The following is a 12,294-nucleotide window of genomic DNA, read 5'->3' on the forward strand; positions in this document are numbered from 1 at the left end:
TATCTTTGTCACCCACAGACACACACACACAAACCCTTAAGCTGCCCGCTTTCTCCCTCACTGGCCAGCAATTAACAAGTCCTGCACATTTATTTTTCTGAAGTGTCAAATCTATCCCTTATTTCCATCTTCAAGGCCACTGTCCTAATTTGGATCCCAGCATCTCTTTTCTGTACCAACAGTCTCTCCTAGGTTGTCTTTCACAAATGTTTTTAATGCAACATACAGAAAAATATATTTATCATCTAATTCAGTACATACATACTTTTATATAAAACTAAAACAAGCTTCACAAGATAATGCTTATCTTATTACTTGCAATGCTCTCTAATCTATCCTATCACATCTTATACTAAGTCACCTTTTTAAACTGTAGTGGTTTTAACCCATATACGGATTTAGCATCCTCAGTAGGTGGTAACTGCCAGTGTTAAAACCAATGTCCTTCCCAAGGGATCACTTATTCCCCAATTCAAAACATTCCCTTCAATAGATGCTGCCTACATTGTAACCTGCCCATCTCTAAAAAATACATGATATAACTTACTTGCTTAAAAACATTCAACAGCTTCCCACTGTGTCCTAGATAATAAAATACCACCTCTTTAATGAGGCGTAGAACCTTCATACCTAACCAATCACTTTTCTGAAAATAACTCCTACTTCTTTTCTTGTTCGCACACCATTCTGCCCAAGATACTTATAGTCTAGCTTTGTGAAAGCAGTTTTTCTTTGCCCAGAAATACTTCCCCATTCCATCTATCTTTCCGTCCAAGCTCAGTTCAGGTACCGTCTCTTGTATGAAGCCTTCCCTCCTCCATTCTCCCATACCTACCTTCTGCTATAGTTAGTCATACAAAGCAAGGCTGCTGAAAATTAGTTATGCCTCGTACAAAAAACACCTGTTAAGATTACTAAATTTTAGGAGCTTAGAATTCTTTGAGATCAATTTTCCTCTTACAAATGGTGAGGGGAGAGCCAAGAGGAAGCTGGAGCTGAGAGATGGAGGCATGCAGTACTAAAACATACTATGTACAAATTTATGTATTTCATTGAATTTTCCTGATATTCTACGATTAATAGTAAAGTAGTAAAACTAGTACTAGTAGTAATATTACTGTTAGTAGTATAGTAGTTAAAGTCTACTATTCTCTACTGATCTACTATTTTCCAAGGTAGACAGCAATTTCATTTTTTTAGTTGGGGGCTGGTATAATTAGGTCTATTTATTTATTTGTTTGCTTTTAGAGAAAGTACTGGGATTGAACCCAGGACCTCACGCATGCTGAGCATGCGCTCGCTCTACCACTTGAGTATACCCTCCTCCCCCTCCATAGTAATTCCGCTTTATAGAGATTTTTAAACTTGTCAAAGGTGACAAATGGCTGGAATCAGGATTCAAAACCCATCCTCCTTCCACTACATCATGCTGAGGCCCCAGGGAGAAGTGAAGCGGTTTGCTCAGTCTAAGTCACACAGCTGTCAATACCTGAAAATGAACTAGCACGTTAGGCTCCGACTTTTTGGTCACATGTTATCAAAATACATGGGAGCCTCTCAGACATTATCAGACACACATCTCTTAGCCGTAGTCAAGTAGTCTTAGGGCCTAACACCCACTCAAATACTTTACTATTAGATACTAACTGTCTTAAAAGAAAGTTAAGTGAATCCCTTTTCTAAAATGTCGCATGTAGAAAAAGTAATGCAAATTTATGTCCAAGGGAAAATCTTCCTATGAGCCAAAGCTTTAATTTTTAAGAAATTAATCTTGCACAGAAATGGCTTTTCTGTCTTGATCATAATAAAGGAACATAAACTTTTCTTAGTCAAAGAGCAATAATTCATGAGATGAATTCTCATCTGGCACTACAAACTACAAGTTCAGTTTCATTAACTATAAAATACACATTAACTGTCTTCATCTAGCTCGCAGGATTGTTGAGAGAAACGTATGTCAAAGTGCTTTCTTTACAAACAGTAAAACATTGCTAAATAAAAAACATTGCGACTGGTATGGCTTTAGATCTGCTCTGCCTATTCTCAGATGCTACGCTCCGCAAAGCTCACCACTCCTTTCATATCGTATTCCTTTATTCTCATCCAGATAGGGAAAAAAAATTAAGCTTGTTAAGACCTTATCTAAAATGAGATATATTATTCCCTGTGTCCATAAGTTTTGAGCAAAGACTGGGCCCGCTCTCATTTTGAATGCACTTACGTCTTTTTTGCTTGCTTCTGGATTTTCCAATTTGCTCTGCATAATTCAGCTGGCAGTAATGAGTGCCAGGTAAAATAAGTTATTACTAGAGTAAGCCTCTAAGGTATGTTTAAAGCGTATTTTAAATCACATAAGAATTTTAGAAAAAAAATCTTTTTAAAATATAGGCTATATTACTGACACCTGGTTTAATCTGTTGACTGTATGGTACATCCTTTCCCCTTCTGAAGTGAGATATGACTTTTATATTTTTATACCTCAAAGGAAATAAAAGCAAAGCTCAAAAGAAAGTATTCCCATTGACATTTACTAAAGAAATCCTGAATCAATCATCACAAAAGCAGAGTTTATAATGACCTAGAATGTGAGAGACAGATCTTCTAAACTGAGAGATGAATAATCATCAATTAAGCTTGGGAGTTGTCCCAGCTTCCAGACCAAAAGCTTTGCTTGCTCATGGAGGGATTGTATTTCTAAATAACAATCATCCTAAGTGCAAAATAAATGGTAGTATTTACCTTCACTTAAAAATAATTATATCAGAAGTTTGGATAATGAGTCCAAAGGTCTTAAAAGTCAAAAGCTGCTACACACATATCAGACAAGACTCAACCCCAAGTACTTTTCAACAATCAAAAACAGTTTCATGTTACCACATTTTATCCCTTTTTTTTACATATATCCTGGCTTTACTTCACTGGGTTTCACTAAAAAAAAAAAAAAAAAAAAAAAAGGTAGTACCTACTTACAACTGTTCTTTGAGCAATTAAATGATAAAAAATATAGATCACCTAACCCACAACCTGGCCCTCAGTACCTCTGGATTGCTATTTGCTACTATTCTACAAACATACACATCATCTGAAATTCCAGGCTTCAAAGCTTCAAATTCTAAAGTCTCTGCTTTAAAAGTAATATAGGACGGGGGAGGGTATAGCTCAAGTGCATGCTTAGCGTGCACCAGGGCCTGGGTTCAATCCCCAGTACCTCCATTTGAAAAAAAAAAAAAAAACTAATAATAAATAAATAAATAGACTTACTGACTTCCCACACACACACAAAAAAGTAATATGGTTTGCCAGTAACAGAGTGTTCCAGGAAGTAGCAATGCCTTTAATTAATACCTGTTTAACTTACAAATGACTGCCAGAATATAAATCATTTTAATGAATATAAAAATCTTCTATAATAAACTACAAATAAGTTAATGAACAATAAACTAAAGGAGCCTAGAATTTCAACTTGGAAGTTTCAATTAAACTAATGTTCCTTAATTAAAGAAAATAATAATTTTTTTAAACTGCACATGAAAATCACTTTGGATTCACTATGTCTTATATACTTGGCTAACAAACACTTCCTTCAATTTTCAAAATTTTTGTTGAACAACTTTTTTCCAAAACATACGAGTCCTTTTAATCTGCTCAAAACTCTTCTAGGTGGTAAGAACTGAAGCCAATATTCAAGAAAGCCTGAAGTGTCAGGAACTGTTCTGGGCCCTGGGGCACTGCTCATGTTTTATTCATTTTTGTATAGGTGACTACTTTAGCAAAGAATCTGACACACTGTTAAGTCAATTAACAATGTTTAAATAAATCAGTCAGCAAACAAGGCAGATAACTTGGCTACTTCAAGTGAAATATTCTTACATTATTGCTCAGATTTGAAACAAACCTCAAATATGCCAGCCTTTGAAATTACTCTGTGTTTGTAAGGGAAAAGGAGGTTCATTTTTGTCTACAGTAACTGAAACTTCGAAAGTTAAAAACAAATCAGTATTCAAAATAAATTTCATGTATACTAAATCGTCACTTATTAGAAATAAGCTATTGGAAAACGCCTATGTTCTTAAGGACTCCCCCCACTAATTTTTGTCTATCTGTGGCTCAAGAAAAAGAAATATTCAGAAGTCACTGATCATTCTAACACCAAATATTGCTGGTTTGACTAACATGACTTAAAATTTTTCAGAAATACCGATTATAAGTAAAATAATGTGTGTGGGGCTACCTAAGAACCCACTCGAATAACGCACGATGACCATGGTCGTTACTTTGGAATCAAGTATTCTCCCCAATCCCAGGATTTGAGAAGATAAAACGCAGGGTGAGCATCAGTGGGAGTGCACCAACGGGGGAGGGGAGGGGAAGGAAAAGATCAGAGAGGATTAATTACTGCATTATTTGTGAAAGGGGAGGAGATGGTGACTTGGGCCGATGGGCGAGGACCCCCTTGCAAGGGGAGTGGAAAAGGTCCGTTTTGCAATTGGAAGGGAGAGGGGAGGAGGAGGAGGGGCAACTATCAACAGGAACCCTCCCAAGGTGGAATCGGTGCGTCACTAATGTAGCCCCTTCGGGAAAGAGAAAATCGGCCCCCAGGACAACCTCCGCCAGCAAGTGTGAAGGAAGGGGGAGTGACCTTCCTAGATGTGATGAAGGAAATACAGGGTCACTCCCCAAAGAACGGAGGCAGAAGACGCTCCCGTGGGTCCTCCCGGGCCACGGGGGACGAGAAGGGACGGTGAGCACCCCCAGGGCCGCGTCAAGGTCGGGAGAGACCGGGGGGCTGAGGTGTGGGCGTTACCTGCAGGGTCACCTCCTGAGGGTCCCAGTGCGGCCGCAGGTGTTGCAGGAGGCTCAGGGCCCCCTCCCGGCAGCGCTGCTCCTCCTGGTCCTGAACCGTGACGTCCAGCTTGGGGACCTCCGGGGAGCCGGGCGGGACGTGGATGTAATTGGCCATGGCCCAGACGACGGCAGAGACTATCACAACGACGACGGCGACGGCGACCACGAGAACGGCGGGCGCCGACAGGCTGCTGGATCCTTCCGTCCCGGGGCGCCCTCGCGGGAGGGCTGGGGGCGTTCAGGCGGACGGGCGAGCGGTAGGGCAACGGCTGGAGGCGGCAGTCGCACCGACCCACGTCTGGACAGCGGCTGAACTGAGCCTGGGCTACTCACGAGGAAAATTCCTCTCCTCTGCGCTCGGCCGCCGGCGGGCGCGGAGCATGCCGGGACTGGCCTGACGCTGGCGTCACGCGCGGGGCGGGGCCTCCGCTGCGTCAGGGGCCAAGGCCGACTTTCTAGCCCCGGGCGTGACGGGCCTGGTGCGCCGAGCTCGCTCCCCGGCCGTTATGGAGGATGCTGTGCCGCTGCTAGTCTGAAAAACGCGGGGCTCCCGAGCCCTGCCTAGACCCGAACGAAAGGCATTGCAGCTTTAGCTCACCTGATCAGGAGGGTTTCGGGGTCTGGGTTTGAAGTAGGGCTGAGTTTGTCTGGAAAGCAAGGGACACGTCCTAAACTAACCTTGGGATCAGCCTCTGAATTTGGCCTGGGGCTGGGCAAGCTGGTTAACTGGGTCGCCTTCATCCCGGTGCTGCTGCGTACTGGGGACCATATGGTTGGGTGGGTTGGCAACTAAATTCCCGTCAGCAGGTTTTTTGGGACAGTTAAGATATTTGGGCACTGAAACATTTATTTTTAAGGTCAGATGTTTGACCATACTGGAATTATACAGAGTCGGGAAAAACAGGTTATAGTCTGGGCAGAAGATGAAAAGGAAGGAAAGTAGTTCGGGGGCTTAGCGCTAGAGCAGCTTCATGCCTATTTCAGGGTATCCCTGAGTAGACTTTAAAACGGCTACATTCACACATTAGTCTCACTGCCATGCAGCAGCCATTTCCCCTGCTAGGGGACTACGAAACTGGGTAATCCACAAGTGATTTACTGAGACCTCTTAATTTTCCTTATGATTCAGGAAGATGGGTTGAGATCAAACCTCAGTCTTTCTTCCCTGCAGCGCTTGGTAAATGGTGAAAACGTTTGTTAGTGGTAAATTAAATCAGTAACTGGACTCAGCTTAATTTGCATTCAAAATGTTTAATTACCTCATTAGCATTAGTTTACATTCTGATTGTTCAGAAAGAACCTACTTACCTTTGTAAATCAAATCACAAAATAAGTAGCTCACTACCAATAAAGGTAAACTTAAACTAGAAAGGAGAAGAAAATAGTTTTATAGACAGCAAGAAAGTTGATTCAACATTTTCCAGACTTAGTCTTTTCATTTTTAAATCATGTACTACAAGAAACAGTAAATTATGCATTCCTTCCAATTTGGGGAGAAATAGTATACTAAATTTCACATTTTAGGTAGTATCTCTTATTTTTGAATAATTTGTATTTTTTATTAAACAGTTGGCATTTTAAGAATTTTGAAACTATGTTTTGAGTTGTAAAATGATTTAAGAACAGATTACAAAAATTACTTTGGGAACTGCACAGGTCCATAATTTTAAAGAAGTGTCTATTAATTGAAAAAAAAAACTATTATGTACCTAAGAATAAAACTAATGAAAGATGTGTAAGACCTTTATAGGTGAAATTATATTAATGGAGAAATGAACCATATTCAAAAATATGAAAAGATAGTTATTATAAGGATCTGTTTTCACTGAACTAATCAATAGGTATAGTGCAATTACAATTAAATCTCAACTGTGTTTTTTCACAGAACTTGTTGACATTAAAATTCATACCAAAACTTAAGATCAAAGAAAAACTGCTATAATTCTTTCTGGGGGAGGCAGGTTTGGAGAATAAGTTGAGAGAACCCATCCTACCAAGATTTATTATATAAACAGTTCAGGAATGGGCAAATAGATCAGTAGAACATAATAAAGATTCCAGAAAGAGACTTACAAATGTATGAGATCTTTGACTATGACAAAAATGGTATTAAAAGTTAGTGAGGAAAGGATAGGCTAGTCAATAAATGGTACTGGAACAATTGCTATTTGTATGCGAAAATTTTTTTAACCTGCTGTTACCAAAAACTGGGTTTGCTCTTTGGCTGGTGTCAAGACAAAAGGCACAGCCAAGGCAAAGAGTTGGAGGAGGATTTATTACTTGCAGCAAGTAAGGAGACCACTGGAGATCTTTCCCAAAGCAGTGTCTCCTCGAACAGCAAAATTGGAGAAGTTTTAAGCTAAAGTTATATGCCTATTCATGAAGGGGCTTGAGCCAAGAATTCATCATCAAATTGGGGCAAAGATCAACAGAGTCCAAGCTTTAGTTGAGTGAAGTCATGAAGGTCAGAAAAGGTCAACATCTTCATTCCTCAGGTTCTGACTAGTCTGGGGTCTTAGCATGTTGTTAGCAGACTCCATCTGGGAGGGGGGCTTTAGTTCCTGCAGGACAACTCAAAGACATGTATCATGTTATGTATATCCCTTGAGGAGGAATTAGGACTCTGTTTTATACCTGCACTGTTGTTTCCTAACTGCTTTTCCTCTGTTCCTGCATTCCTTTGTCCCCTTAAGACCAATAATTACTGAGACTTTTTCTAGGGCAACATTGTGGCCAAGCTTAGATCACAAAATGATTTCGGCCAAAAGTGGCTTTTCTTATATCAAGAAACCATACCTGGTTTTCTTTCTCTGAGGACCTCCTATTTTATCTGCTTACAGACTTTATTAAACTTAAAAAATTCTGTGAAAAATTTCTCTGTGTTAAGAGAATGAAAAGTCAAGACACAGACTGGGAGAAGATATTTGCATAACACATATCTGATAAAAGACTTGTACCCAAATATACAAATAACTCTTTAAAGAAAATGAGCAATTTAAAAACGGGCAAAGGACCAGAAGAGCCACCTTATCAAGAAGATATAAAGACTTCAAACAAGTTTGTGAAAACATGTTCAACATCATGTCATTAGGTAATTGCGACTTAAAACAACGAGATACCACTACACGCCTAATAGAATGGCTAATATCCAAAATACAGACAGTAATTTCTGGTGAAGATGTGGAGAAAGAGGAACTCTCATTCATCACTGGTGGGATGTAAAATGGTACAGCCACTTTGGAAGAGAGTCTGGCAGATTCTTACAAACTAAACATAGTCTTAGCATATGATTCAGTAATCGTGCTCCTTGATATTTACCCCAAAAAGTTGAAAACTTATATCCCCACAAAAACCTGCACATGAATGTTTATAGCACCTCTATCCATAATTGCCAAAAGTTGGAAACAACCAAGATATTCATCAATAGGCAAATAGGTAAAACGAAACAAAATTTTTAAAAACCACTGTGGTATATCTATACAATGGCATTTCATTCAGCAATAAAAAGAACTGAGGGATCAATCCAGGAAAAAAAAACTTGGAGGAACCTTAAATGCATATTGTTAGGTTAAGGCACTCAGTCTGAAAAGGCTATATATTTTATGATTCCAACTATGTGACATTCTGGGAAAAACAAAACAATAATAGACAGTAAAAAGATCAGTGGTTACCAAGAGTTCGGCCAGAAGGAAGGATGCATAGATGGGGCACAGGGAATGTTAGAGCAGTGAAACTATTCTGTATGATACAGTAATGGTGGGCACATGACATTATGAACTTTTCAAAACCCATAAAACTGTACAACACAAAGAGTGAACCCTAATGTAAACTATGGACTTTAGTTCATATTTATATCTCTGACAAGACAGTAGTTACTCAAAAAATGTAAAAGAATGGGGTAAAAAAAGAAAGAAAATACAGGATCAAGTTTCTATGATTGCAAGTTAAGGAAAGATTTCCTAAAGAAAGCTCATAAAGTGCACACCATAAAGGAAAAGGACTGACAAGTTGGAAGTTAAGGAAAGATTTCCTAAGGAAAACTCACAAAAGTGCACACCATAAAGGAAAAGGACTGACAAGTTGGAAGTTAAGGAAAGATTTCCTAAGGAAAACTCACAAAAGTGCACACCATAAAGGAAAAGGACTGACAAGTTGGAAAACATTAAAATTTAAAATTTCATGAAATTAAATAACAAGCCATAAAAAAGAAAAAAGTTAATGTGTGAAATATATGATCAAAAAAAATTAGCATTCAGAACACCACTAATCAATAAGAAAGCCAATTCACTCAATAGAAACTGGGCATAGAATATTAAGTTCCAGAAGAGGAAATCCAAAAGAAAAAAAAGCTTATGAAAATATATCTACTCTAACTAATCATCAAGGCAATGCAAATGAAAACAACAATTAGACAGCATTTTTTATGCATCCATTAGATTGGGAACATTTTTTAATTCTCATAGTGCCAAGTGTACATTACTGGTAGGAAGGTAAATTTATTTAAAACAATAGAACCACGGAGATCAATTTTGCAGTATTTAATAAAGCTGAAGATTGGCATTCTTTACCATCCATCAGTTTCAATTCCAAGTATATACAGAAATCCCACACATGTACATGAGAGCGTGTACAGGAATGTACAATGCAGTATTTTTCATAATAGCTTGAAACCGGCAAGAACCTAGCTGTTCCTCAGTAGGCAAATAATTGGATAGACGGTTGATGGATGATCAATAGATAAGTAGACAGATAGGAAGAAATATCCTACGACAGAATAACAATGGCAGGTGGAATACATACATCGACTTATGCATTCATTCAGGAGACAGCAGTGTCAGAAGCCTAGAAGTCAGAAATCGAGCATAGCTTTGAGGATCCACCGGCAATAAAACCTCTGGTAGTTTGCAAACAGCTAACTTCTCTGCCTCTTCTCTCTCCGCTTATTCTTATTTCTATTCCATTTCTAATAGTTTTTTTTCTTCCTTGTGATTTCTGCCCACTGAATGCTCTCCATGTATCCCCTAACATTCAGACCTTCCTCAAAAGTTGTTCTCACAGAGGTCTTTCTATTGCTTCCCTTATCACAATAACCTGTTTTGTTTTGTTTTTTAATGTAGATCACTTATCACTGTGTAACTGATTTTGAAATCAATGTATTTATTTTTTTCAGCAGCTACCTTTTGTATTACAGTGTTAGCCCCAGGAGAGCAAAGCCACAGCCCATCTTGTCTATTGCCTCATTTCTGCTGCCTAGCATAGTGCCCAGAAAATAAAAGGTTCTCAATAAATAAATGCTTAAGTTCACCCAGTTTGCTCCTGAAAGTGTCAGTCTCACATAAGAATAGCCCTCAGCCAGGGGTCATATTAGCCGACCACCACAGAATACTCTGATCATGCTGAACTTTCCAGCCTCCAACCCCTTCCTAGGCCATAAGCCAACTCATAAATTATCTTTAGCTTTGGAACAAATCCTTAGCTACAAGACATCGTTACAACTGTCCAGCCCTTTGCAACATGTTTAGAGGATATCAGATAGTCATGAAGGTATACCAGCAATAAAAGGTGTCTAACACATTTTAGTCCCCTTCCTGTTTTTGGCATGACATTAGGGCCTTCTGACAACTTGAAAGACCTGCCTCCTATCTCTTCTTGAAATCACACTCATTCTTCAGAGCTTTACTCTCCAGCAATCATCTCCATGGAACTTACCTGGGTTTTCCTAGTCTAAGTTTACTTTCCCTTTCATACATCTGTTAGAACACCTAACAAATTCTGCCCTGTGCCACCCACATTGTGGAATTAAGTCATAAAGTTTGTGCCACACGTAAAAGACTAGTAAAACGTTTATAACTTGCTATATAATAAGCATTCTGTATAAGGGAATAAAAGGATCACTGTCTATAAATCCAGAGGTTCTAATTATAAATCTATTAATTACAATGGAGTTAACTTCAGTTACCAGTGTAATAACAAAAAGAATTTGCTGAAGAAAATATTCTGTGAAATAAGATGATGCGGGCATGCCTAATAGCCAGATAAACCACCAAATTGAAAACATGTTTCAAATGAAATCACTCTTATATGCCTAACAGAGAATTGAGGTTAGTTAATGTCATTGCAGAGAGAACTGAAAATTCAGAAACCCCAAACATTTGTGATCTCTGACGCTCAAAGACATACATGCTCTGTTCCTCTGCTTCCTCTCGAAAAAAAAAAGAAAAAAGAAAAGAAAAAGGAAGCATATCTACGTGTTTAGATTTTCAGATGCTTCATAAAAGCAAAGCTGCACGTCCTGCACTTCACAGCTTTAAGACAGCCTAAGGGAGCTGGCCATCTATAAAGCTACCACAACAACCACATTAAACAGCTAAGAACGGCTGTTACTTATATGTGTGCTCAGTTTTAACAGTAATAAATGTGTAACTCTATAAAACATGTCTGTCAGTGCATATTCTAGCTTGCCTCTTTCCTATTCCTAGAATCAGATTATAACTCTATTACGTATAATAACTTTTTAAAGATACTCATATGGTTAATGAAAGGGGATGCACTTTCGCAAATATTGAATAATATTATAAAGCCACAAATTGTGAGGTTAGCACAGGAATAAGCAGATCAAAAATAAAGAAAAATCATGTATATAAATGGGTAATTGTATGTAATAAAGGTGATATTTTACTTCAGTGGGCAAAAGCAGATTACTTAAAATATGTTGAGATCATATTTTTGTAGAACTTGTTAAAATTAGTTTAGCAGTTTTTGTTATTATTTAAGTAGTGTTAATTAAAAGTTCACAAGTGCTGATTAATATTTCACCTTAAATTCTATATCAATCCGTGGCAAAAACCATCACTTTAAAAGTGAAAAAACAAGATATTTAGCTTACTTAAATCCTGTGGGGTTTTTTTTTAATCTGTTTTTCCAGGACTTAGCTGATGATTGGCATTGAATAGGCACTTAAAAATTATTTGTTGATTAATAAAATGGGCGACAGGCTAAATATGTTCTATATTATAGTTTAAAGCAATTTTTTCAGACTCCTAAGGTATCCTCTATATTGTTTTACTATCATTCCAACTTCTCCCCAAGTGCATCTAATATCTTAAACACCAATTCCCAAGTTAAACATTTGATATCTGTATTCTCATCTGTATTCGGTCCTCCGTAAGAAGTGTTTGAAACAGTACTTTCATAGTTGGAAAGAAGGATTTTAAAGCAATTGTGTCTGCACGCAAACTACAAAGGGCCAATGCCTACTACTTGTCTGCCTACAGCGTATGAAAAACACACACCAGAAAAGGGCCACTCTCTCCAGCTTCAGATTCTACTCTATCCTGCTCCAAAGGATGAAGCTTTGCTTTCTAGTTCATTAAAGCATGTTATACAGAGGCTGGAGAGATCATGAAATGGATGAAAAGGATCTGAGCTTTGTAATCAGGCAGTCCTGCT

The 12,294-nt window shown here is 38.4% G+C and overlaps 1 protein-coding gene across 1 annotated transcript in view; it reads right to left on the reverse strand.

The window, feature by feature from the left end:
* ETNK1 (ethanolamine kinase 1) overlaps positions 1 to 5,239 on the reverse strand; it is a 46,761-nt gene extending 41,522 nt beyond the window's left edge. The window contains exon 1 of the mRNA XM_006199936.4: positions 4,805 to 5,239. Coding sequence (XP_006199998.2) covers positions 4,805 to 4,960 — 156 coding nt within the window. The 5' untranslated portion in view covers positions 4,961 to 5,239. The remainder of the gene's footprint in view (positions 1 to 4,804) is intronic.
* Positions 5,240 to 12,294: the final 7,055 nt, after the last annotated feature.

This window comes from Vicugna pacos, chromosome 34 (genome assembly GCF_048564905.1).
Source record: "Vicugna pacos chromosome 34, VicPac4, whole genome shotgun sequence".
Classification (NCBI taxonomy): domain Eukaryota; kingdom Metazoa; phylum Chordata; class Mammalia; order Artiodactyla; family Camelidae; genus Vicugna; species Vicugna pacos.